The sequence below is a fragment of the Cheilinus undulatus genome, linkage group 20 (assembly GCF_018320785.1).
Source record: "Cheilinus undulatus linkage group 20, ASM1832078v1, whole genome shotgun sequence".
NCBI classification, from domain to species: domain Eukaryota; kingdom Metazoa; phylum Chordata; class Actinopteri; order Labriformes; family Labridae; genus Cheilinus; species Cheilinus undulatus.
Window position 1 is genome coordinate 17,543,989 of NC_054884.1, and position 27,771 is coordinate 17,571,759.

Genomic DNA, 27,771 nt, shown 5'->3' on the forward strand with positions numbered 1-27,771 from the left:
GCTGGCTGTTGTGATATTTTATTACACTATCAAAGTTGTTTTTCCAGTCCAACATCAGAATGGAACTGTTATTATTTTTTTCTACTTGAATATTTACTACTATATTTGAATATTTACTGCGGGCTGGCTCATAGGGGATCAGTAATTCTGTTATATAGCTAGGATCCAATCAATTCTAAAAACAAACAAGGCAATGTAAAAAAGCTTTGCTGACACGTTTTGGACAAGTAGGAGGCGAGAAGGACTAGAGAGGGACAGCGTACACCTGAAGAGCCAGCTAGGACCAGCTGATCATCCTCCATGGGGCAACTGCGGCTCTGCAGGTGATCTGTCATCTCTCAACTGGAGGTCATGGATTTGATCTCCCAACTCCTACTGACGCATGTCGATGAGCGAGACACTTAAGTCCAAACTGCTCCCACTGCTGGGTCAGTGTGAGTGTGTATACAACGGGATTAGCTAAAACTGATGGCATAGCTGCCTGTGTGTGAAGTTGGCCTGAATGAGTGAGCACTATACAAGCTCAAGTCCATTTAACATTTGTGGTCTCCCATGTTTTTAAAATTTGTCACGATTGAAGAAATGTCTTATGAGTACACGGGTTAAGAAACACACCAAAAATGACCCTGATGCCTCTATGACCTACAATAGCAAACCCAATTATGGGCTACAAATCAAGTGCTATTTTTAAATTGACAATTGTTATTTGTTGTTATTTTTGATACTGATACATGCCTATAAGAGATAACAGGTACCACTTTGTCTAGAATCTACACTAAATCAAAGTTTTCCACAGCACTATTAATGTTTTGCTCAACTATTTTTAGGTTTCCATTTGCAGATCTAGTCAAGGACTGTTCCATATTAACAGTTTATGTATGTTTTGTAGACATAATCTCAGAATAATCATACTATTTTATAGGATTATTGTGAATCTTTATCTTATGGGATACATTTTTGAGACTGAAAGAGCACCAAATAAACACTTTCTGCCTTTTTTCTGTCTCGTCGACATGCACACAGAGCATGTTTTTGATGGAAGCCCACTGTTTCTGTTTTCTGCTCTTGTCTGATGTCCAGCCGAACACCCTCCATGATTCATTATGCAGTAGCCTCAGTAGGATTTGAACCTCCAGAGCGCTCTGTCCCTTCTTGTGTGTATGGCATGTAAGCTACTCTAGTAGTGATGACAACAAGAATCTCTTCAGGGATGAGTGAATTGTGTTTTTATGACAAAGATCTGCTTTGTTTGACGCTCGCTACACACATAAAGAAACAGAGCAACAAAAAAGATTAAAGGAAAAAAGAAAGACAAAAAAGATCAAACTAGTTAGCTCACATGTACAGATGAGAGTGTTTGGAGAAGATTTTGACAGTGTGCTGAGATGATGCCGCTCTGCAGACACGCACACATGAGACTTTCCTGCTATGCAGCTCACACAGGCTTGGAGAATCAGGCACACAACAGCCATTCCCTATGAGGCAGCTATAATCTGTCACCTCAGCCCATGCAGCAGTATGCTGCTCGGCCAGGAATGCAGAGTGATGACTGCAACAAAAACAGGCTCCTCATGGACTTAACTGTGACATACAACAAACAAATAAACATACACAGGGGGAATACACAAATCAGCTATCATGTCACTGTCATTAAAAAAAACAAATCCACAACCATGGCTACAGAAGAGCTGATAGAAGCTGATTTATTTTGATGTTTTCATTTTGCAACAGGCTGTACCATGGGTAAATAGGGTGAAATCATTGGTATAAATGTAAACTTTCTGTGTTATTTGTGTTAAAACTGGGATTCAGGTCGAAAGGTTCTGCTGCATTCATGGAGCACCCATGAATACACGTGCACTGATGAATGGGCTGGTGACCAGAGATGGATGATTCTGGATGTCAGCAGTATGGATTTAAGGTGCTCATCAGCAGAGGCTTAAAAAAAACAAGGCTTGCATCAACCAATCAGTTAGTTCTTAAGAGGGCCGTTCTCCCTTGATTGATGACCAAATCAGTGAGAGTGTCCTCGTAACATCCTCCTAAATGGACTTAAAAATAAACATAACAAGCTTTTTGAAGCACAACAGTTTACTCTTAACCTTATTATAAACACTGACATAGTAACTGACTCAGAGATGACCAGCCTGTATGAATGTTTGCCATGATCACAGCGCAATAACTCTTTAGATTTACATACAAAATAACTACTAATTGTTTTGTTTTCAATAATAACGTTTAACAGGACCTACTTGTCCCAGCCTGTGCAGGAACCTACTCGAAATTGTGTCCAGACAGCTTTTAGCATAGCTTTTCTCTGTTTTTTACCAATGTGAACTAAAAATAAAATAATTAGTTAAAACTGACCTCAAAAAACAGAAACAACAGCTTTCTGAAGTATGATATCCCAGAGAAGATTTCCTTTGACCTTTGTCAACTGGGCAGACAACAAGGAAACGTCATCCTGCCACACTTGTCTGCTCAAAGGCATAACAACAACGCACATAAAATGCTGCAGTGTAAGGCTGGATGTAAACATCAACGTGTCTGTGCTGCCCTACCTCTTCTCTGTTTGACAGCTCGGTCCCAAATGACCAATTAGGATCCTTCTACAGTAGAAACCTGCTAACTGTGACAGGAAGTGTTTATACAGCTCAGCGGAGGCAAGATTAACAAGCAAACATCTTAACTTTACAAGACAAGCGGTTCTTTATCTGTTAGCATGTTCAGCATGAGTACAGCCTGCACTAAGGCACAAGGTATGCTGCAGCCTCGTGAAATTAAACAACGCTTTCTGGATCTCTTTCTTACACTCTCTGGGACTATCTAACAAACCAGCAACCTAAAACATGCCTTTTGTCTTTTTCAATTTTCATCCTTTCAGTCCTGATCAAGAGACACTGAACCCCTACGCCATTAACAAAAACATTGGATCCCTAAATAAGATTGCTTCCAGGTTACCTTCAGTAAGACTCATCAAATCTCAAGAAAAACAGGCTGAGAAATATCCCCTGGCCAGATGTTCCCAACAAATGATATTAATATAAGCAGAGAGGGAAATTAATGCACAACTGTTTTACAACAAGTTTCCACGCACAGCTGCACATTAGTCATCCCTCATATTGATTTACCATGGCTGCCTCACCTCGGATTAAGTACTCAAAACTGTGATCACAGAGCAGCTCCATCAGTCACAGGAAAAATCCAGCACAGCTTCCGTCTCTGACAGTATGACCATGATGACATTTTTCATTGTCCCAGGGGTGCATGATTCATCTACCTCTGCTTACACATCTCAGAACCCAGGTGCAAAACACCAAAGCACAACAGAAGGAAGAGTACAACTATCACCTGGCAGTTGTACACCTCTGTGAGGTGTACAACTGCCAGACTTAAAGTACAGTGGTGGATGAAGAAAAGGAACTGGGTGGTTTTCGATCTTGATCTTGTAACCCCAAAATGTATTCAGTTTATCCTTGGGTCACACTGGACATGAGTGAAAAGTTAAAGAACACCCCTCAAAGAGTGATGGAGATATCAAACTCAGAAGCAAGTGATGAATGTAAGGCCTAATGTCACTCACTTTGATGTACAACTACAAAACTGAAGGAGTGGACAGTTGGACAGCAGAGGGTGACATGGGAGAGGATTTTCATTCCTGTCCCATCCTATTCACACAGAGTGTACAAAAAAATTTAATTCCATCAAACTCCTGGTAGAATAACTGCAGCTTCATTTCCACTCCTTTTTTGTTTACTCCCGTCCCATCCCGCTCATTTGAATAGTCAAAGATATACCCAAACATGGCATTTATTGTTACAGCTTGTATTGTTGGAGGGAGTGTCGGCTGGGGCAGAGCTGTTTATGGCTCACTAAAAGATGTGGTCAATAGGCGGTGTTTGTGTCTATTTTCTGCTAAAAAAAAGAAACCTAACTAAATGAAAATAAAAACTGCATGTGCATATTATATATTTAAAAAAAAAGGTCTCGTTCTGATGGTTTCCACTCCTGCTTACTTTTTCCCCTCCTTTCCCAATCACATGATCAAATAGTAGAATGGCTCCCATCCCGCAGGAATCACGAGAGTCCCCTGACCTGCGGGAATCTCAGAAAATGTCAGCCCCTGTTGGACAGAGAACCCAAAAAACACATTACCTCCCATATCTGGCTATTGCTGGTGCGGAAGCATGAAAACCTGTATCACTGTTTAAAAATGTATCAAAACTGGAACTCCGGGGTACAGGTGGCCGAGTGGTTGAGGCGCACCCCATGTACGTGGATGGCACGGGTTCGAATCCAGCCTGGGGCCCTTTACTGCATGTCTCTCCCCTGCTCTCATCCCTGTTTCCAACTCTACCCACTGTCCTCTTCTATCAAAAACAAAGGTACAAAAATGCCCAAAATAAACCTTAAAGAAAAAAAATGGAACTCCTAAACCCCCTATACATACAGTATAAGTTTTCAGGAATTAAGTTTTGATTCCAGTCAGACACCATGAGAAAAATACCAAATAAACCACTGATGAAATCCATATGAATTTGCAATTTTTAATTCTCTTACTACAAGATTTTTTTTTAAAAATTCCAAAAGAAAGAAAAAAAATGTAATTCTATAATGTATGTAAGAACTAGCTAATCCTGTTTAATGTCTTTAGAGCAGTTTTATGGCTCAACAGAAATAATTGAGTGCATTTTTATTGCTCTACAATGTGTCACTTTAGAACCATAAATTCCCCATGACAAGCCACTTCTTGTTAATACAAATATGCCATTAACAGTTCATGTTAAGATATGATGTAGAGGTAGACAATTTATTAGGTTTAGAAAGATTCTTGCTGTAAATCTGTGTTTGTGCTGCCTGTGGAGAAAGCTGTATCTTTTCTCACCTTTACAGTCTTAAAAAATGACTTCCAATAGAAATAATGGATGAACATTGCCCTTGCTGTTCTGTCAAAGCTCTGAAGATCATATTATCTGATGCCTACCCTGCAGCAGCAATTACAGGCATTAAAAAATTACATAGAAATAATCAGTCTTCTCAGAGATGATCTCTTCTACATTTGTTAGTCATATAGAAGTATCAGTAGTCATTTCAGCCTGTTTTATAAGCCTCTGAAAAAATCACTGCAGGAGCTTTAAATATCACAGTCTATTTTTAAGGTGTACTTCCTTCAAGATCATATGCAGCAGCTCCATTTGATGTGCATAAATTGCAATCAAAACAAATGTCCTACGAGGAAATTAGCCTCATAAAAGTTATAAAAACTGATGAAGATAGAGAAAATGACAATGTTAAAAGACGGTACCAGGCATACATATGTAGAGCCAAATGTGCCAAACTGCAATCTTTTTGAGCTGATTTGGGCATAAGAACAAATATGTTAGAAGTATCACGTTAAAGTGAGAGTGAAATATGATGCTCTTATTACAGTCAATATCCACTTCACATGAGTATAATGCATTCAAACTATTCAGGCTTGAAAGTGAGAAACTAATGGCTGTGTCTCCCTCTAGTGGCTGAACACAGATATTTCTCTGAACACAATTCAGCCCAGATCTGGAGCGTCCTCATCATTATGTGTGACTTATCTTATCTGAGCTGCGTCAACAGAGCTGTAATTAGAATTCACCAATTATTAGCTCTGCTTTCTGCTCTTTATCTGAAGAAGATTAAACTCTTTGACAATTATGTTGATTATTATAAACAAAGTGAGTGTGTCTAGAAAAAAAGACATGACGTCTAAGGTTGTGCACAGACACCTTACACACATAAACACACTTTGGTGTGAGCACGTTTACAGATGTGTGTGCACGTGCATTGGGGTGCATGTAAAGCCCCTCTTCCTGCTGGATGACTCACCAGTGAGTCACAGGCCAGAGAGCAGAGCCGAGTTGCGCAAGTCACTGTAGCAGGTTGGTGACCTCATCATTAAGAAAAAGCCACTGACGTTGGCATTAAGTCCAGGGGGGGCGTCAGGTAACGAGGAAGGTGATTCAACAATCACTGATATACTGTAAATGAACAGTTTCCCCTGACAGGTTGAGATGTAGTGAGTAGGAGGGGAAGCATGTAGGCACACATCCCAGGCACAGTCACAGCTATGAATTATACATTTTCTACATCTCCTCGCACCGCTGAGAGATCGGTCTAATGAAGTGACAAGTGACGAAGCTGTGATTCATGCACACATACCTGAGCGCACAGTCACATGTATGCTCACACACAAAGATAGAAAGTCAGAGGTTTTACAATGCCGGTCTTTTTTTTTGTTTCTATCTCCAGAATATGCGGAGGAGATGGGAGGAAAGTTGCAGGAGAGTCGAGAAGATACAACTGTGACTCTTATTAGACTCAGCCCAGCTGCAGCAGCACTGACTAGAAGCTACTGCTACTGTACGTACAGTCCTGGTCCCATATAACCTTGCAAAGCAGATGGACCAGCCAAAATGGCTGATCCATCTTGCAAAAGCTACAATCTGAAAAGAATGTGCCAGGTCTAACAACGGAGCAGACCAATCAGCGTCATTTGATGAGAATGAGGCGGTAGCTATGGGCGTGGTTTAGTTGGGGTTTAGCAGAATTGGCTGCTGCTGGTGTAGCAGTTAGCAGTAAGATCTTCATTTCTTAGTTAAGGCAAACCTTAAACCCTAAAACAGCTCAAGCTTCCTTAAATTTCAGTAATTATTCACATAATGTCTGGAGGAAACCAGGAACTGCTCATCATCTGCCAAATACAATCCCAACAGTGAAGTATGGTAGTGGCAGCATCATGCCGTGGGGGTGTTTCTCAGCAGCAGGGACTGACAATAGGTGAGGGTTGGAACAAAGATTGACTGGTAAATTTAAAGTTTTGCCTTTTGGCTCAGCTCCCTTTTTACCATGACGGTACAGTACAATGTCAGCTATATTGCCGATGCTGCATCAATCCACATGTCGATCTCGTGGTCCACTCTACCCTCACTTGTGAACAAGATCCAGAGAAAGTACAGAGATATCCTGAAAACCTGTTCCGCAGCACTCAGACTTCAGCCTTGGCTGAATTTTTACCTTCCAACATGACAATGACCCGAAGCACACATCCAAAACAACACAGGAGTGGCTTTGAGACAATTCTGTGAATGTCCGGGAGCGGCCCAGTCAGAGCCCTGACTTGAACATCTTTGGAGAGACCTAAAAATGGCTGTCCACGGATGGTCCACATCCAACCAGATAGAGAATTAGAGGCTTTGCAAAGAATGGCAGAAAATCCCCCAATTCAGGTGTGCAAAGTTTGCGGTCTCATTGTCAAAAAGACTCAAGGCTGTAATTCCTGCCAAAGGTGCTTCAACTATAGAGTGAGTAAAGGGTCTGAATACTTCTAAATATTAAAATTCTGTTTTCACTTTGTCATTGTGGAGTACTTAGTGGATATTGATAAGAGAAAAAAAATATTATTTTAATGATTGTAGCATCAGGTTGCCTCTCTCTAGAGTCAGACCAGTATAGGAGGAAGGGGAAAGTGAGGACGCAAGTCCTCTTATTTATCAGTCTTAAATGATGTGATCTTTGGGATGGATGAAATGATGAAAATTAAGAGCACAGAAAATCATTGGCATGTTTTTTTCTGTGAGTAATACATCAAAATTTGTTGCAATTTTTGACAGCATTACCTGTGACATTTCAATATAGACAGTGTTGAAAATATAAACTGTGGAGAATCAAGCATTGTTTTCTTATTCAAGAATTTTGAAAAATAGTATATCCTTTCATATTGAAATGTCAATATCAGCTGATAATATTGGCCAAGAGATATATCACTAACACTCAAATAGATTTAAAAAAAAAACAGAAACTGTTTCAACAAACCTTTGCAGTGTTGATCGAGAGGAAACTCCTTCACAAAGAAGGAGGACTAGAGGTATGTAGGATCAGATAAATCAACTCCCCATCCCCCACTAGCATGAGCTCACCTCCATACAAACAGTTTGGTTATCGCTCCCCTGTGGCATCATTCTTAGGCTTTCCTTTTAGGTCTTTTTTGCATAGTGACTTCTTTAAAAGGAGGCAAAGTATACAAATGTTTGTGTACCACGAAGTTGACTTACATAACTGTATGCCTCCCTGACGTTGTGTTTGTAACTCCGACAAGTACATGCATGTTTGTATGAGGGTTTCTTTATATGGAACTTTGTTTATGGAAAGTTTTTTTCTCACAGCATGATGATGAGTCCTCTTTTTCTAAAAATAGAAGATAACAGGCTTTCAAAACTCAGACAAGCAGGGCTGTAAACCTACGAGCACCTCGTCAAACTGTCCTACAAAAACAGTGAGAGACAACCTGGAGAAGCAGAGCATCTGTTTAGATGTCAGCCGCTGCCAAAAGAGCTGTCCATAAAGGACTGGGCTCCTTTTCCATTTCTGTCAAGATGCTGTATTTTAAACAGAGAGAAAGTCAGACTGATTGTCATGCTTTCGCTCAAATGTCTTTACCTCAGATTACTTAAACACTTGAATATAAACATTGATGTTAGGACAGTTCAAAAGGCTCTGGCTCTTATAAAAAGAATGGCGTTGGACTAAAGTGCATAAAGTTGAAACTCCTTCTGCATCTCTGCAAGTCATTCTTCACAGCATTCAGGAGACCCAGAGGGCTAAAGTAATCTACAATCTGCTCATATTTATGGCTGAAATGCTGCTCAAGTGGGCAACAACAGTTCCAGGAAAACCCTAAATAGAGGCAGGAAGTTCTTTTTGTAAACACAATAAAGCATGTGCAGAAACTGCGTGAAACCATCTGTCAAATAACACAGACAAAGACATAATCTCACTTACTCGATGAGCTGCTCCATTCCAGCACCCTGAGGCTCCAGTGGCTCCCCAGTTTTGGGTTTCTAGGCCTTCTCTTACAGTGTGGCTTCTGTTTTTCACCTGGGAACATGCACAAATACATATTAGCTTAAGAACAATTTGTAAACATCTACTTTTACAGTAAAGATTATACCATGATTAAGGAAATTAGGGTGTGCACCACTAACTTACTCACATTCATCAAAACTGTCACATATTTGTGAAGAGAATATTTCACTGATTTTTCTGGAAACACACCCTTGCCTGTCACTCTCTCTCTCTCTCTCTCTCTCTCTCTTTAAGGGCCTCTCTGATCTAGAGGTATTGTGTTTCAAAGTTGTCTTCATACTGTGTGATTTACGATAGAAAGAGTCATCCCATGCTTCTCTGCTGTATGGACTTCCCTTTTATGTATTCACAGTGACTTAGCAGGATTTTGTCCCTCAACATAAACACTGAAAGAATGTGAAGTAGCGCCTAAGCAAATTAATGTAGCTCCACTTTTGCCAAATCATCCTAACAAATAAGCTAATTTAATGGCCACTGATTATGACTGGATTTTGACATTTGGCATAAAAAGCTGTGACATGATTGTCTTTTAAAACATGCTTGATTAGAAGCATATTTTTGTCATAAAACCACCTACCCAATCAGGTAATTTGATTGGATATGAGGCATTTGGTAATAACAGTAACACAGAAACTGGACTTTTGATTTTGTGTTGCAAGTAAAAACAGATCTTTGTACAGTTAGATCTAAAGCACATATACCACATAACCAGCTGTCAATGGTTTGATATTTCAGTGTGATAAAAGAAAACATATGGCTAACTGTACATAATTTAATACAGCTAGTCAGCAATAATGTCTAGAAATGCACCAATGAGCAAGAGTGTAAATAAAATCTTTACAGTGCCAGTGTTTCCCATGGCATGACACTATACTTTGGTGTAGTGTCCACTCCACCCCACCTCATCAGGTGTATTTCTTTGAAAAGCTGAATAACTTTTGAACCATAAATTGTAGCCTCTTATTTGTTTTTCCTTTCCTTTCCTATTAGGAGCAGTATTATTAGATTTCAGTGCAGCATGTGACATTTTTGATCACACCTTGTTGTTACAGAAATTAGAATGTTATGGTTTTAGTTGGACTGCAACCTGATGGCTAGAAAGCTATTTGAAAAACAGAAAACAGACAGTCTTATTTAATGGAAGTTTGTCTGAGGTAAAAGTCATGGACTGTGGAGTCCCACAGGGTAGTAGTCTTGGTCCATTGCTATATTCAATATTTACCAATGACCCACCATTGACCCTAAAGGATGTTAAAATTTCAACGTGTGCTGATGACTCAACAATATACATAGCAAAACCCACAATGTCTGAACTTAGTAGTGTTTTAAATCAGGAACTTCAACCAGTAGTGAAATGGATAACCAATAATAAATTAGTTCTTAATATCTCTAAAACAAATAGCATTGTGTTTGGAACAAAAACTATGTTAATGAAGGAACTGAAACTGAAATTATATGTAAATGATGTGGCTGTAGAGCAAGTACATGAAACCAAACTTCTGGAAATAATATTTGTTAGTAAATTAACTTGGTCTAAACACATTGAGAAAGTAATAAATAAAATGGGTGGAAGTCTTTGGATGATAAGGAGATGCTCAGATTTTTTACCTTTAAATGTAAGGGGAAGTGTCATCAACAGTCTCGTTTTGTCACACTTGGATTATTGCTCAGAGATTTGGTCGCGCGCTGCCACGTCATACAAAAAGAAACTGCAAATTGCACAGAATAAGGCAGCACGATGTTTACAGCGTTGTCCATATCAAACAAATGTTAACAAAATGCATAACTGTCTTGCATGGTTAAAGGTAAAGAACAGATTTATTGCCTTGTTACTTGTTTTTAATAGAAAAATATCTGCAACTAAACAGCCAAGGGTTTTATATAAACCACTGTCTTTCAGTTCTGATGAACATGTATATAATACAAGACATGCTACGGAAGGTAGATTTACTCTACCTAAAGCAAAGACAAATAAGATGAAAAGTACTGTAATGTAGAGAGCCATAGTGAGATGGAATGCTCTGCCAGGACAAATCTGATCTGAAGTTAGGCACTGTTCCTTGGAACTGGGTCCTTCTATATGATTGTTGAATTTGTTTTTTAAATTGTTGTGAGTTGTTTTTAGTTGTTTGTGTTGCTTTGTTGTGTGGTGTGTTTTATGTAATTGTGTACTGCACTGACAAGACAATTGTGTTGGGTGTGGACTCCAGGAAGAGTAGCAATGGCCCTAGCCAAAGCTAATGGAGATCCAAATAAATGAAATGTAAAGCTCATTGTTGTGCTGTCCCGCTGACACTATCCATGCCGTTAAATTCCTTGCGGCAGCATTTCTAGCAAGACTGGAACTCAGGTGACTTTTCAGGACTTTAAAGATTAAATACACACCAGCAAACCCAATATCAAACATATTTTAATCCATTTATAATCCATTTTTGATCATTAATTACCATTAGCTTGAACGCTAATCATCATATTGCTTCCCTTTGTGAGGGTCTGTCAACCAATGGCAGGCTGTTCTGTCATCACGTCTTGCTGCGAGGACAACCAGAGGAGAGCACAATGGAGAGAAAGAAAGAGAGAGCCTGTGATGCAGCCCCATGTGTCATTGTTACCTGGATATTTACCAGTAAAAGTCACTATAACCAGAAGGAAAACAACTTAAGGGTCACAAAGAGGCTCATTCTATTTATTGAGTCAAATGTAGGGCTAAAAAAATTTGCTAGTCTTCTACAGGACAGTCGGTCCAGAGAGTTTCCACCAGTATCAGTTTAGTTGTATCCACCGGTACCAAAGGTACTGGTACCAGAATCAGTATCCAGAGGGAAAAATTGGTATTGGAACATCCCTAATTTTTATATCGGAGATCCCTGTCACCAAACTAAATTCCAGTACTTTTTGCTTGGCTGTGACACGCAAAAGGGAGGCATAAACAAGTCCCTACTAGCATAGCAGAGTGCTTTGTGACAGACAGCAGCTCAGTCTGAATCCTCATCACCATATTTCAGTCCAACACTGAAGAGCAGTCAGAAATCAACGCAAATATCAGCTGTTTGTGTCCATGTGATTAATATGAAGCAGGGTAATGAGGTGAAAGTTTTATTCTCCAACACCTTTAACATGAAGCAACATGAAGGAGTCTTCACTGCAGGCCTTTGTGTGGCTGCAGCAACTCGTATTACAACAGCTTAAACAACAATTTTGTGTTTTAACTCATGACTCGCTCATTTTATGTCCGTGATGATTCAAAGAAGTGGGCTGTGATGTTTAAAGAGGTTGGAAAAGTGCCCTGATCAGGAAATACAGTGTTTTCAGTAGCAGCTTGCTATTTAATGTTGATTTTTTGTGTGTGTGTTTGAAAACGCCAACATCTGTTGTTTCCTGCTGCAGTCCCTCAATATATTTCCTGTTCAGTAGTTTTTTTACTTATTTGGAGAGTTTTTTTTTTTTTTATATATACTTATCCTCATATTTACTTTTTAAAGGGCTAGAGTGTAATTTTAAGTATTCAGTTTGCTGCAGTAGCCCTGTGGTGCTATTGGTTGTTTACAGTTGTTGCTGCTCTTTTTACATTGCTCTGCAGTTTTAAATATTCAGTTTGAAATATTACATTTGTTGCTGCTTCCCGTTTCTATCTGAAGCCAGAAAAAAGATTAAACAAATTTATTGGGAATTATATTAAGTTTTATGAATTTTAAAGTATTTTTTCAATCTTTGAATAAGAAATACAATTTCAAGTTTACTATAGCATTGTGTAAATATTAATTAGGATTTTTTTTTTAATATCCAATTTCATATAAGGTATTGTTACATATATGTCAGAATCGGATCGGGACTTAAAAGTAGATCAGCCAATCTCTAATAAAAATAAGATCATGTAGATTAAATGATTACTATGCCACATGCAGTGTTGTTTTTTCATTCGGTTCTGTCATTTCTTTTCAAATATTTCAGTGTTTGTTGTTACATTTTGGTCACATCACTCTAAAACAGTGTTTTATTCTTCTTGAATCATTCTTACAATATACACATTTTTACTTATTTGAATTTACTGCATGTTAAAGTGTTAAAGTCTCTAAGTTTGAAAAATACATAAGATCTTGACAATAATTGTGATCTCAGTATTAATCAAAATATTTGTGAAGATTTTGCCATAATCAAGCAGCCTTACTCTCTTGTGAATAGATTAAAAAAGACAAAAAAAAGTTAACAAATGCACTTGGGTGGCTGTAAATATAGCAGGGTGCCTTGAGTGGGAAACACTGTAAAGTTAAAATTACAAGACAGCCCTACTTTATTCTTCACACAACTGACATCAAAATAACAAAGCATGCATTTAAGCTGCTTTCTGAACATGCATTATAGAACCAACTTCCAAAAATCTTTGTGTACACTAACATCACTGACCTAGTTCTCACTCAAGGAACCTCTCTATGATTTTAATTAATATTATTCATGTTAATATGAGTCAATTATGCAGCACTGCGACACCTAAGCAAACTATGTACAGGGTGGTGACACTTCTCTCGCCTCGGGACTGCATGCTAATTAAGCCGAACATCTGGCGAGAGTGGAAATGTGTACTGTAGAGCTGAACTGACAGGGCGCTGCTCCCTTGATCCAAAACTGCTGAATATTTTGGAAGGTGAACCCCATTAAATCAAAGATATGCATGCCCCCCCGTGTGCCAAAATTGCTAAATTGTCAAGCAGCCAATTCCTGCTTTTCAACTGATGGGAAAATCCTGGCAAAGCTAAAGGCCATGGATATTGACAATGTATGTTGCATTGTGCTGCAAGGTCAAGAAATGCTAATTTATGACCTTACCATGCCACGACATTTCTTTTGATGTTATTTGTTCTGTTCAAAAATACTGATTCATACTACAGAGAGGAGCATCTAAATTATATTGTGCTAATGAAGATAAGCTTTAAATTAGTTTAGTTCTGATTTACACCAAATTAAAAGACAAGTATAACCTGCTCTGAAAACATTTCTAACTATAATCTCATTTTCTTCATGTTTTAACTGTCTTCATGCTGTAAACAGGTCACATTTGAGACGTTCAAGATGAAGAAACTTCACAAAGATTGTATCAAAGATCAAAAACAAGTCCAGAGTGTCCGGTGATTAAACTCTAACTACACCAGGCTGAACTAAATGAACTTAAAGCCAACAAAATATCTAAATTTAAGGGTGACAGCTGGCTGAGCAACTCTCCAAATGCCCATGGACTTACCTTAATCCCTGCCAAGGAAACAGGCTGATAAAGGTTTTGTTACAGCTGCACAGAAAGGCAAAGTTCGGGCAACAGACTGACAACCAGACAAAGGGGGCTTACCAGCTGCTAAGAGCTAGAAAGGCCGACAATGCATCAAACAGCAGGCACAAAAGACAACCACACAACAGAGGAAAGAGTTATGAACTCAATAATGTCTCAGCTTTATGATAGGCTACAGCTCAATCCAGGTCTGACTACCTGGTTTTTATGTTTCTCTTCCCTCCAAACATCCTCTTAGTGTCATTTACAAGAGAATAATATTCACACATTCCTCATGTTTCATATCTCTCTTTATCTACCCTCTATCCTTCACTTCCACCACTTCTCCTCCATCTAGTCATGCAAACTAATTCGTGATGTAACTCGGAGCGGTGGCCAGCCGCTGCCTGCCTGTCCCATCAAACATGCATATGAAACAGATGTATCTTTGATGTAGGCTTGTTCATGCTGCCCCACGTGCATTACTCTGTGAATAGGCCTGTGTCTGTGAGTGTGTGTCCGTATTCATGTGTGTTTGTCAGAGGCCCTGCGGGTGTGAAGAAGCAGCTGCATGTACCAACACACGAGGAGAACTGGAGGGCTGACATAGATCACTGGCGGAACAACAACAATCAAGGCTGTAATATGTTGCAATATATTATCTTTGAAAACATAAGTCAACAGAAGCAGCAATTATGTCGCCGTGATTTACAGCTATCAGCACGTATACTGAACATACTGTTGTGGATTTGTCATTTATTCATAGTAAAAAGGCTACTTTCACTTATTCATTTACATTTTCACAAAAATAGCTGTTTTTAGCCTTTAGCGTTTTTTAGAGAGACTTAATGTGCTTCTTATTGAACATATAATTAAGTAAAAAGTCTGAAGGATCTTTGCTTATATAGTCTCTACAGGTGGAGATTAAAAAAACAGGTTTTCAAGGACCCAGCTCTGTATTTTTTCAGAACTCAATCATATTTAAGCTTAGTGATGCTGCTATTGTGTCTCATAGGTTCTGTGATGTGACTTTATATCTTGAGTCCTGGCATTTTTATATCAAATCACAGGTGCACAAACGATTGTCTAACAGCATGTTCTAAATATAATTGAATATCCAGCAAATATAGGCGCATCAACATTGTGCATCACATTCAACTGAAATGTAGCATCTTCCACTGCTGGGTGAACTCTGGTAAACTCATCTTCAGCTGCTGCAAGTCATTTATCCTCCTCTTCTCAATGAAGCCAGGGTAAACTCCTGTGGGCTAAAAATAGTAATAATAATAATATTAAAGCTAACTAACAATCTGGCATAACATCACACACGATCACATATGAAAATAATCAAGACTAAAACTAAGAATTTAAGCAACCTTTTGCATGAATTAAAGCTTTAAAAGAAAGCAAATATCTTTGAAAAGACAAATTATATTTTTCAAATAAAAATCAATTTATAACAATATTGTAATACAAATAATAATCCTAAATTTTAACTTTTTAGAAAACATGTTCACCCTTTTCCCTTGTAAATTCTGAGAATTTTCTCCTTATAATGTTGTAATCCACCTTTAAACTCCAGTGAGAAACTTTCAGTTTGCTTTGATTTTCAGTGTCCCACATGGGCAAGGTGGTATCTCTGATTTCTTTGCAAATCTCACCCAGTTCAAGTGGTGATTTCTGACCAAAAAAAAGGTGGTTCTGCTATCTTTAACAGTCAAGTGATTTGTGTTCTCACACACACTAATAAACAAGGTTATAACAGTTTTACATTTTTCATTTGTTTTCATTTTGTTTAGTTTTCATTCTTTCCGGGTTGAGACACAAAAGGACCGTAAAAACATTAAAGATTGTGAAAACTAAAAAAAGGCTGCCTTTTATTTCCTTTATTCAATACCTAAACACAACTTGAGACCGCAAATTACCTCTGTGAATTTTGATCCAATCATGCCATTTTATGCTCCCCAGACTTAAGTCACTGGGGAAAGAGTTGGGTGGCCATCATATTCACTTTAATGCTAGAGGTTAAAGTGACAACAATCATTGGAGATATGCTACAGAGCTTTAAAATACTTGCTATTCACTCATGTGTGCACACAAACTTACATAAAGTATTCAGATCTCCTTCACTTCTTTTCAGTGTTATGTAGCAGCCTGATGCTACAGCCCTTTAAATTCATGTCCACAAAGTTTCCTGAGACAAAAACAAAGCAAATTTGTTTCTTATTTACTTTATTTTAGTGACTTTTGTAAGCACATGTGACAGATTCAGTTTTTTATAGCCGTCATATTTTAGTTTCAGTTAACTAAAGTGTTTTTACATTTAAGTTCAAGTTATCTAGTGACTTCTACTTAACTATAATAACCTTGCTAATAAACTAATTATTGTCTGACTTCTTGAGATACCTGATTATTCATTTCTGTAAACAGCATAATCCCTTATGCGAAACAGGACGAAGGCCATTATCAGATTATGGAAATTTGATAACCACATGTAGCTTTTATCCCAATTATCTGATAGACTTAGCGTATCCTATTTAATCTGGTTTCTTTCATTCTATTACATCCTGGCATGAGTAAAGTATGCAAGCAGATGAGAAGAAGAAGGCACAGCAAACACGGCAAGCAGCAGCAAGACCATTAGGAAGCAGCATTTATGGAGCAAAGCCAGAATTAATGAAACAAATGATGTGAAGATCCTTCATCTCCTGGAGGATATTTAAAATGGCAAAACACTAAACAGTGCCTGCAAAAATGGCTGAGGTGGGGTTTACAAGAGGAGCAGATTCTCTCGTGCTGGATAGCACTTAGACTAGATAACTATTAATACCCTCATTTGACACAGAGCCACTGTCAGGAGTTTCAGTGACTGAAAATAATAACACTAAAACAGGTCTTTTCTCTCCTAATGGTCTTTTTACTTGTGTAGAAGCAGCTTAAAACTCATCGCACTAGCTTTCACTGAATATGTTTCACTAAGTAGACAGAAAGGCAGTAACTTAAGGAGTTTTGAAGTTGCAATGGTATGTCTATATGCACAGTGGTGCACAGGTTAGCACTGTTGCCTCACAGCAAGAAAGTCCTTGGTCCAAATCCTGATAGGACAGGGCCTTTCTGCGTGAATCTGCATTTTCTCTCCATGTACTCCTGCTTCCTCCCAAAGAAAAGCTTGTTAGGATAATTGGTGACTCTGAATTATCTGTAGGTGTGAATCTGAGCATGCCTGGTTGTTTGTCTCAACATGTTTGCCCTGTGATTGACTAGCAACCAGTCCAGGGAGTACCACACTTCCTGCCCAGTAACAGCTGATCGGCTCCAGTCACCCAGGAACAGCATGAGTGGTATAGATCAGAGGTTCTTAACTGTCTGGTAGCACCAGGACCCATGACCACTTCCTCAACAACAGACCGCAACCCAGCTTTTGTAAAATTGTTCAATTATAATCAAATGTTTTAATAAACAAATTGGGCGGTTTGGACTTAAGATGGAACAAAAGATGTGATGGAACAAAGAGATGGAGATAAATCCTTCAAAAAAAAAGCACATCATCGACTTTTTGCCTCAGATTTTTTTCCAGACACACATCTGCCACCCATTGAAAATTACTTTGCGAGCAATGAGTCCACAACAGCATGAATCTGAATATGAGGATGCAACAAGCTTTATTCTGTAAAGGAGGCAGCTGGGGTGGTGGAGGTTAAGCCTTACTAGCAACAATATTAGCATGGTGCATCAGCATTAATGCAAGAAGGATTAGTGATAAATACGCCATATTTAAAAGGACCGCTGTGTTGAGAGAAAGACCTGTGATTGGCTGTGGAGCTGGGAGGTGATAACTGGGATTGGCTGGGCATCAGCTGATCATGGCTGGGGGTATGACTTCTGTGGCCTGCATGAACTAATGCTAAGATTCATTCCTTAAAACACACAATTTAAAATTTGAGAATGAACACATGAACACATTTCAGTCCTTAAACAGACCCTCCCTAATCATCCCCTAATTTCAAGTAGTGCCTTATGGTTTGCTAAAAATGTGTGATTGTGATTATACTGGACAATATGGTCGTTTGCGACTGTGATTACCTTATGATAAATAAATGTTATCAAGAGTCTACTTGCTTGGATAGCAGGGAAAATGTGGAGAATAATTTCCCAAGTCAAAACATACAATTCCTGAGTGTCATAAAAACAAAATCCAAAGCTTTTTTCTTTTTAAATAACAGTACTTCTACAAAGTGCAGCTGAGGCACCACTGTAAACTTCAAAGCCTTTCTGTAGGCACTGTTGTAAAACTTTTAAGTACAGTTTAATACAAAAATAACTGCAGCCTTTGATGTGATTGCGCAGCAGCACTACTTTCAAGCCAGAATGTGACAAGTCCTTATCTTAAAACAAGTTGTAACTGAATACTAGGTGTTAGCATTTTTTCAACTGGTAAACTCGTTAGAAAAATTGAGACAATAGGATAAACAAGGATCGGAATAATCATGCATATGGGATGCTTGCAGGCTTTTGTGTGGCATAGCCTTGTTGTGTTCTGCTCATCCATTATTTTTATGAGCAGTGTGACTGGATGCTTATATCAGGATATGCTGCACTTAATGACAGACATGGCACAGGTCCATGAGACTGTCATCTTTAAGTATATGCAGTTGTGAAAACTTCCCTTGCACAAGATTGTAAAAAGGTAAAATCATGACTCATGGGGGGGAGCTTATCCTTCTTGACATTAGCTGCTCTCATATTAACAGCTGTCTGACTTGCTGTGTCTGGGTGTGTGGTAACATCTGTAGTGGTGACATAAATAAACCTCCAACTTTCCACTATCCTTGTGTCCCACTCCAGTGTCCATGACTTTGCAAAGTGACCCTGATCTCACCTTCCTGTCAGCTACACAATGACATAGATTTTTTGTCACTCGTGCATGTGTTGCCCCCCACTCATCAGCCCACCTACACAGACATCTTTTTCCTTTTCCCCTAAGACAATTGTGTTATTCACTCTCTATTGTGGAAGCCAGTCACTTCCACATGTGTGTTGGCCATAAAACAGCAAAGAGCCGGCTAAAAGCATCCCTTTCCTGGCTAGCAGGGTCACAATTTGTCTCATATAAACACAGGACACACCTTAGCCCAACAGTTTTCACATATCCCTCTGACCCTCTTATAGTGCTCCTCTTTCCACTGACACAGGATACAATAGCTATAAAGCTGACAGCCTTTCTATGGTATCTCCATGCTGGGGAGTGAAGGAGAATAACACAACACTATATCTGGAGTACTTTTAGACTTTGGGTAATCTTTAAGGGCGGACTTTTTTTTGGTTAACAAAGTCTTAAAGAAAGCTGAGCACTGGAGCTGGCGTCTTTTGTCTCCCAACGTGCCTCGCGCTGGGTTTCCCTAGCATTGTCATGACAACAGTGCGTACGCACCGACACTGGCCGTTGAAAACAATGCAAGTGTTGAGTGAAGTGTGCTAGCTAGCAACTTAAAGAAAAGTTAGCAGTTGGAATAAAAGTTGCCATTGAGCGTATTTAATTCGCTCGAGAGCAAGTGCACACTTGTTCGGTAGAGTCTAAAAAGCAGAGGAGTACAAAATAAATTCACTCACATACCTTCTCCACGAGGAATGTCTTCTTTCCTGTCCGTCCCCGTCCACTAATGTGTCAGGGTTAGCTAACGCCAACTAGCTCCTTAACCTTCTGACGTTCTGCTTCAAAGAAAATCTTTGTACCGTTGGCACAAACTTTTTTTTCTGGGCATTATTCTTCAGACAAAGTGAGCACAAGCACTACACGACATGCGGGAAGCCGTCCAGCGGTAACTTTCTCCGCCCAGGCTCATTCTCAATTCCTCTGCCTTTTTCTATCAAAGGATGCTTTGCTCCGCCTCACTCACTCACTCACTCAACCCTGGAGATAAATCACTGTAATCCACGAGATTTATAGTTTGTGTCTCAACCAATGGCAAAGTGTTTCCCAAGGTTTTACAAAGGTACCAGAAAGGTAGCTTATATTATTAAATGGACACTCTTACTACTGTGAGATTCACAATAATCATAAACAACAATACAACTCACATTTTCTATATCACACCGTTTTTATCTGTAGCCTACTATTTATTACTACATATTAATTTCATTGTGCCTTACTGTAATATTACCCATAAAGCTTTGCTGCTCTACCGTGACTTAAATACCATAAGAAAGCTCACTGTGATAAAATGCCTCACCCAAGGCCACCCATAAAGGGGGATAAACAGGTTGTGTTTTGGTGCCCTGCCAAATGGGGGGCCCATGGCAGTCAGCACAATCATGGTCCAGTGAAACCTAATATGTGATAATAAGATTTTATTTTTAACCTGAATAATAACCATTCTTATCAGAGCAAAAGATGAATTTTATGTACTTATGCTGTGGTACAATATAGCCTTTTTCACAATGTAAACTGCTTTTTTGTAATTCTAATGATGGGGATGGGCAGACTGAATTCAACAATTTGGAAAGTGATGTTAGATGTCAGGATGCCAGAAAATAAAGCAAAAGAAACTGGGACAATGTAAGTGGACAAAATGATTCAAAAATGGCAAAATGATGCAAACAATTGGTGAAATGTGGCTAGAATGGCTTAAAAGTGCTTTAAAAAGTGGCCAAGCTCAATTAAAGTGGCAAGTAAAGTTGTGAAAAGGGGTTAAAAAGGTTGTAAAGGGGTTAGAAGTGGCTAATATGTGTTTAAAGGGGAAAAATAGATTAAAAGTGGCAAAAAAAAATGGTAAAAATTTGTTTGAAGCTGCAGAAAAAGAAAAATAATTAAAGTTGGAAAAAATGGTAAATACTGGTTGAAAGTGGCAAAAAAAAAAAACATTGTGATTTGGTTGCAAATGATATTAAGAGGTTTGAAGTGGTAAATATTGATTTAATTTGGCAAAAAGCTGACAAAACTGGGTTAAAACTTGCAAGAAAGGTATCAAAATGAAATAAAAGTTGCAAAAAAAAAGTGATAAAAATGGTTTAAAGTAACAGAAATAGCGGAAACTGATTAAAATTGGCTAAACCTGGCCAAAAAGGTAACACCAAAATAAGTAGCAAAACTGGTTTAAAGTGGCAAAAAATGGGTTAATAGTGGAAAGTAAAAGGGTGAAATAGAGTTTTAAGTTGCAAAAATGTGGGAAAGATGTGTGAATAAGTGGTGAAAAGTTGTTGAAAAGTGTCACGTTTTAACCATTTCAACATTAGACATAAGGAGCTCACACTAATAGCTCCAAAAATAGGGTAACTGTTAGCCAGGATGATAGCATATGATACTGGTCCAGCACAGATGCACTGGCACAGGTTTATTTATTAATGATATTTCCTACTATTTCACAAAGCTTTCTTCTTCCATGAGAGACTGAGTATGTTTAAAGTGTTCAGTTAGCCTATCTCAGTGTGATCTGCAGCAAATGTATTTCCTCCCATGGTGCAAACACAGCCCAAGTTTATTCTGGTGACTGATTGAACGCTTTACAATCATCTTAATAAGACATTAATGGGTTTTTTAGATTTTGCCAGGCTATCTCATTATCCAACTGTATTAAGCATGTTGATACCCAAGCCTAATCCTGTGAACTCTCCTGGTTCAAACAGCCCGGGTGACACCGGCATTAACGATAATCCAGACTCACCAGGAGTTTCACATGCTACTCTTTTGTCCTGCTGAAATTTAAATGAAACCAGAGAAATGTGAAACAATCAGGTTAGATATGGTAAACAAATCCTAATTGTTACATTTTCAATATTGCTATGTTGTTTACATCTTTCTTGAAGGCTTTAGGGCCAGGTTGTGTAGAGGGTTCACAATTGGTGTTCAAGCTCACCTCCTGTATCTCTGGCATTGTATTTAGTACAATAAGTTACTTTATGGAACAAGAGTTTGAACATCACAGACATATAGAAATTTTGATTGTCATTTTCAAAATTTATTTTGGGGCTTTTACCTTTATTAAATTACATTAAAGACAGTGGATAGAGACAGAAATAGGGATAAAAGAGTGGGGTATGACATGTGGTGCCCCCATGTACATGAGGTGCAACCTATCAACTACGCTATCTGCACCCCTTGATTGCCTTTTTGATAATGTCATGGTAAAATTAATTTATTCAAATAGCCCCTTTAAGTAAATAAATTAATAAACTTGAATCTACTTTTTGAAGTGTGAAAACAGTCAAGAATGGCCTCCTGTATAGGCACAATGTAGAACAGAGGTCATCAACTACATTTGTACAGGGGCCAGATTTTGCCTTGACAGGTGCTTTGGGGGCCAGACTTTCAAACTAACCAAAATAAGATAAACATTTAGATCCAAATAACATATCATTGTATTCATATCATTTTGAATTTTCTACCAACATGTAAGTACACTTTAGTCATTAACAGGGAGACCAGTCCCTATCACATATGAGCAATCAAAATAGGTATAGTGCTTAAAAACATTATTAGACCACCAGCCAAAGTAAGGTTTATGCCACAGCTGCCCTAAATGACCCTAATTACCAAAATCATTTGTTATGTTTCTGTATAGTTAATACATCAATATGTACAAGCTCATAAATCGAAATTATATTTTTAATGCTAAAATACAATTATTATTGTTATCCATGAATTTTCAAATTTACTGTTTTACAAAAAAACCTGATAAAAATAGGAAAGCACATTATTATTTCTTGATTAATATGTCAAATTATAGTTATTTCCTTTCATTCCTGAACAGAAAAATGAGTTTTAGTGGTTGAATGTTATGCTTGATTGATTTCTGACTTCTCAGAGAAGCCCAGTGAGCCGGCTCAAATTTGGGTATGAAAAGGTGAATTCAGTTTTTAATTCCTCATTCCTCTTCAAAATGGTAAAACTTGGAGAGCTCACTGAAAATGAAAGAGTCTGCATTAAAGAAATTTATGATGCTGGATGGTCTCTGAGACAAATATGACAGGTGGTCTGATAAATTTATTCTGCACTGTATGTTTGTTACATATTTCTAGGACTGCCATACCGTCCATAGGTTTAATGCTTACATCCTGATTGGTGGAAAAGAAATGGAGGAAACAGGTCTTTTGTTTAAAATTTCAGGCAGGAAAATCACGCTCTTCAAGAGGTGGAAGAGAAAAGTTGACACAGAAAAATGCAGATTTAATCAGGACTGGACTGTTAAGTTCATGTTTATCATGGGTCACATTTACTAATGAGAGCTGACTGGTTGATTTCTGTAAAAAAAAATAACTCAAACATTTCCCCATTCTTGATAAAACTGTCGCAATCCCAAAACCACATCTTTTTTCCTCCTCACATTTTCTGAATTAAATCATCTTTTGGGGGCCAGATGGAGAGCTTTGGGGATCAGATATGGCCCTCGGGCCACCAGTTGATAATCACTAGTTGGACGGATTTAGGAAATTAGCAAATAACCAGATGATTTACATTGCCAGTCAAGCAGATCTGTTGGGCTGGGATACATATTTTCACAGGGCTAAAAGGCAAACATTTGGGGCTCTGAAGCACATAACAATCAAACAAAACTTGTAAGTGCAAACAACATTAGAGATGCCTGTACTGGAAGTTATGGTAAATAACAGCAGCAATAGCAACGTTTTGAATAATATAAATGGTAGAATAAAGAACCAGTGACATGTATAGTATACACACAGTGATATGTATGTATACTAACAGTTAAATATTAGGCTTTGGGCCACAAAGTGTAATAGAAATGTCAGAGGTATCCCAAAAACAGAGATATAATTGGATAAAACAATCGATTCAGAGATATATAATAAATATCAATAGTCAGCCTGTGAGAACTTTGGCCTCACTGACTGATATCCCCACTGAAATATTCCTTAGGAAAAGAAAGAAAGAAAGAAAGAAAGAAAGAAAGAAAAATCGCTAGAAGATATCTATATGTTAAAATAAAGCTTGTGAAGTTGGAACCCTGACAAAAAGAGGACACTTTAGATCAAATTTACGTCAACTCAAATTTATTGCCACAAGATAGCGCCAGAGCGCCAGTATTTAATATTAGCATGAGTAGCTGGGAAGCTAACCACAAAGGTTGGCTTACAAGATTTAAATCTGACCATATCCAATTTATTTAGAAATAACAACAGGAAATAAATGAAACATTTCAATATCAACATGAAATTTAAGGTAAATATATGTATTTATTGATATTTTTCTCAGTCATAACGACATTTGTACCCGGATATCCTTGGTTGAAAATGCCCATGTGGACCATGGGAAATGTAGTTCTGTAGACTCTTATTCTTGAATGAATTTAACGTAAGTTTACTAGCGTCAGAAAATGATATGCTACATAGATACGCTTTTGACGTACGTATGCTTTCTATTTGCTCCTTGGAGATTCCCCTTCCTTCCTGGGCTGTTTGAGGTAAACGTACGCGGTCGCATCAGTTTCATTAATACCCCACGGAGTGGAAATAAACCGTACACGTATGTCTTTGTCACAGTCGTAGGAAACATGCGGCGGCGGAGAGCGCGAGCTTGAAGACTGGAGAGGTTTTAAAGGCTAAAGTCCAACCCAGGAGGAACTTATCGTTTCGATGGCTACGAAAAGTTAACGCACAGACGGCTGAAAAACAGGAATATTTCCCCTTGAACTGACTTGAGGTAAGAATTACTACGTATGAGTGGACTTCTGGAAGTACACAACCTCTGAGTAGTAACAGTAACGTCGACCAAACGACTAAAGAAGAGTGTCTTTGTTTACAAGGTCCCCTGTCTCCTCGTCCCTCGCTGTCTCAATGGGATTGTTGAGAGTTTTCATTCGGCTGTGCTGTATAGCTAATGTTAGTGTTGGTGACAGGGTTCACGGGCTTACAGTTTGTCCACAAATAGATTGATTATGTGACCGTGCCTTGTATTTGACCGTGGTTCCCAAGAAAGGTCTTAACTTTCTCCTATTCACACTACCTCTCTTCACGAAACAGGTTAACTCCTATGGTGTACTTTACTTTCACTTGTCTTTAAAGGAAGCCAGGGAGGTCTAAGGCTAAAGTCAGTTGGATAAACTTGTACTTAAATCTACTAGAGACGCCCAAAGCTGCTTGCTATTCAGCAGGTGAATGATAAGAAACCTGAGGCCTGAATTTCTCAAGACTCAGGCTGTGACAATGAACATCACAATACCTAGGCTCTCTCGTGTACATTATTTTCTTTAAACTGAACTTGCTGGGTTGTCTGATCATGTGTGTCCTACTTTGAGTTTGTCCACTGGAGAGGAAAACATGCTCTGTGAGAGTGACATTTTTGGATGGTGTGGAAATGACAACCAACAATGTACTGTGAAATCAGCTCACATCCTCCCTTCCCCTTCTTTCCCTTTCTGTGTCCCTGGAGAATAGAAATGAAATCCTATCTGTCTTCCTCCTATACTCTCTGGCACTGACGCTGTCAGCTGCTGCATCTGTGGGCGCTGACTCGCAGAGGGACAGGTGGCACAAGGACAGGTGCACTCACAAACTCAACAAAGGGCTGCAGTTTTCTCACTTCTGCTGTGGTTTATATGTTTGTTTGTTTTTTTTTGTGGTTTTAATTACCCCATGGTCACAAAATGTACAAGGTATTTTGAAAAGTCTGTGCATTCTTTTTCTGACATGCAGTATTCTTCCCATTGTTGCAGTCAAGAGCATAACAATGCATAGACAAAGTAGGGACTGCAAACCATGCACTCATTAAGTTAAAAAAATAATAATGGTGCATATGGAATTTAAGGGCAAGTTTAGTAAAAATATTGACGAGTAAACAAGCAGTATGTTGCTGGGTTTATGTATGAGGAACAACAGCAGCTGGGCAAGTTCTCTATGTATTAAAAATGAGTTATTAAGGGTTGATACATGCACTGATATTGCATATTAAGACAAATTGAGCACATTTAATAAATAACAATGTATTTTCTATGTATGTTGTACAAAGACACTAGATTTCTTTATTATGAGAACATTCAAGTGGATTTACATGTAAGCTGTCGTTGTTGTGCAGTGCACTCTGGGTAATGTCCAATAACTGCAGTATTGTTTTTCCCACATCTTTTCAAATGTATTGATTTACACCACGGTAATTTCTTTACTGTCCTCGTAATTAAAACTGTATTGGGGTTCAATGAAAAAGGCTGCACATCTCTACCCATAATCCATTGCACAAAACGGCAGCCTACATTTGGATCTGTTTTTTCATTTTCTTAAAGTGTAGCATTCTTGTATGTTCCTTTGTACAGCATTTGTAAAACACACTGATGTTGGATCTACTCAAATTGGCATGTCTTAATATGTTCGGTCCCTTTTAAAGCTCCTGTGAAGAAATTCAGTTCATGTCTGTTTTGGTGCCCCCCTGTGGACAAAACGGTACCCATTATTTCCTGGCTGATTTTGTTGTTAAGAAAAAAGTAAACATCTGTCTTTTATATGTTTATTCCAAATTAGCTGTGGTTTCATGAGCATTTTCTTCCCAGTCTGATAAAAGCTATTCTGATTGGAACTTGCTCATGCATCATGCATTACATTTGATTTGAATAAAACTGCTCTGATGTGCACAGTATCATCCTACAGGTCAAATCTGCCAAAATTTGCTGTAGAAGAAGAAATTCCTCGTCACCTTTGTTGTAAACAAACCGCTGTCACTTATCTTTATTTCTACTAAGTTGTCCTAGCAACAGACCAGTCTTGTTTCCTGCCATGTTTCTGTCTGTTCTGGAAAAAACAAAGAGGAAAGACATCATGTAAAGTGGGGTAGACATGCTCAGTAAGACAAAAATCACCCCAAACAGACGGAGACAATCAGATCGAGTGTTTTCACGGATGCTGATGTGAACGACGATTGGCATAAACATCCCCTCTTGATTGGAAAGAAATTTCCTTCCAAATTTGAGAATATTATTCTAAACTAAGTTTTTATATAAAGCATTTTATCCAGATCATTATTCTGATGAGAAATAGTCCATGTAAATGTAGCTATTATGTCTTTGTTTTTATCTGATACTACTCTACGAGAGGCGTTCACACATATAAGATCTTTATAGAATTCATTAGTGATGTTGCTGATGGTCCGATTTGATTTCTTTGGTCAGTCATAGGCATCAGTAATAATTTTAGTTTATTTCATTAAAACTTAAAAATCTGCACAGTAGCTTTAAGATTCATGTCTGTTAGGTGTAAATGTATGTAATTTAAATACACAATCCCATTCTCAAAATAACAAAATTAACAAACTCAAGTGCTTGCCATTGATTTTAGACTTTGACCTATGTGTTATAAGTATTTCAAGTAAGTGCACTAAGCTGGTTTTGTTAAAGCTGTCTGCAAGTACATTCTTGACAGCTCCAGCCATTTACTTTGCTACATGGGGTCTGACTAAAGTCTGCATGTACCTACGCTGCATAACTCAAACTGCACAGTCAAGTTTACCAGACAAACCTGTTTCAGCTCTCGCTTTAAACTAACAACTTGGTTTCAACATGTTAGATAAAGAACAACAACTGGAGTCGTGCTTGAGCTGTGCGTGAAGAACACACCCTTGCAGCTGGACGTGGCTCAAGAAAATAGCTCATGCTTAATCATCAACCCACTTCTAGGGAAAA

General features: G+C 38.4%; 2 protein-coding genes across 2 annotated transcripts in view; one reads left to right on the top strand and one right to left on the bottom strand.

Annotated features, from left to right (window-relative positions):
* Positions 1–19,952, bottom strand: part of LOC121527857 (ankyrin repeat and fibronectin type-III domain-containing protein 1) — a 253,335-nt gene extending 233,383 nt beyond the window's left edge. Inside the window, exons 1-2 of the mRNA XM_041814870.1 lie at positions 19,767–19,952; positions 8,812–8,907 (exon numbers count right to left, since the gene is read on the bottom strand). Coding sequence (XP_041670804.1) covers positions 8,812–8,828 — 17 coding nt within the window. The 5' untranslated portion in view covers positions 8,829–8,907; positions 19,767–19,952. The remainder of the gene's footprint in view (positions 1–8,811; positions 8,908–19,766) is intronic.
* Positions 19,953–24,572: 4,620 nt separating this feature from the next.
* Positions 24,573–27,771, top strand: part of capn15 (calpain 15) — an 81,597-nt gene continuing 78,398 nt past the window's right edge. Inside the window, exon 1 of the mRNA XM_041815389.1 lies at positions 24,573–24,806. The gene's annotated coding sequence lies outside the window, so the exon portion shown is untranslated. The remainder of the gene's footprint in view (positions 24,807–27,771) is intronic.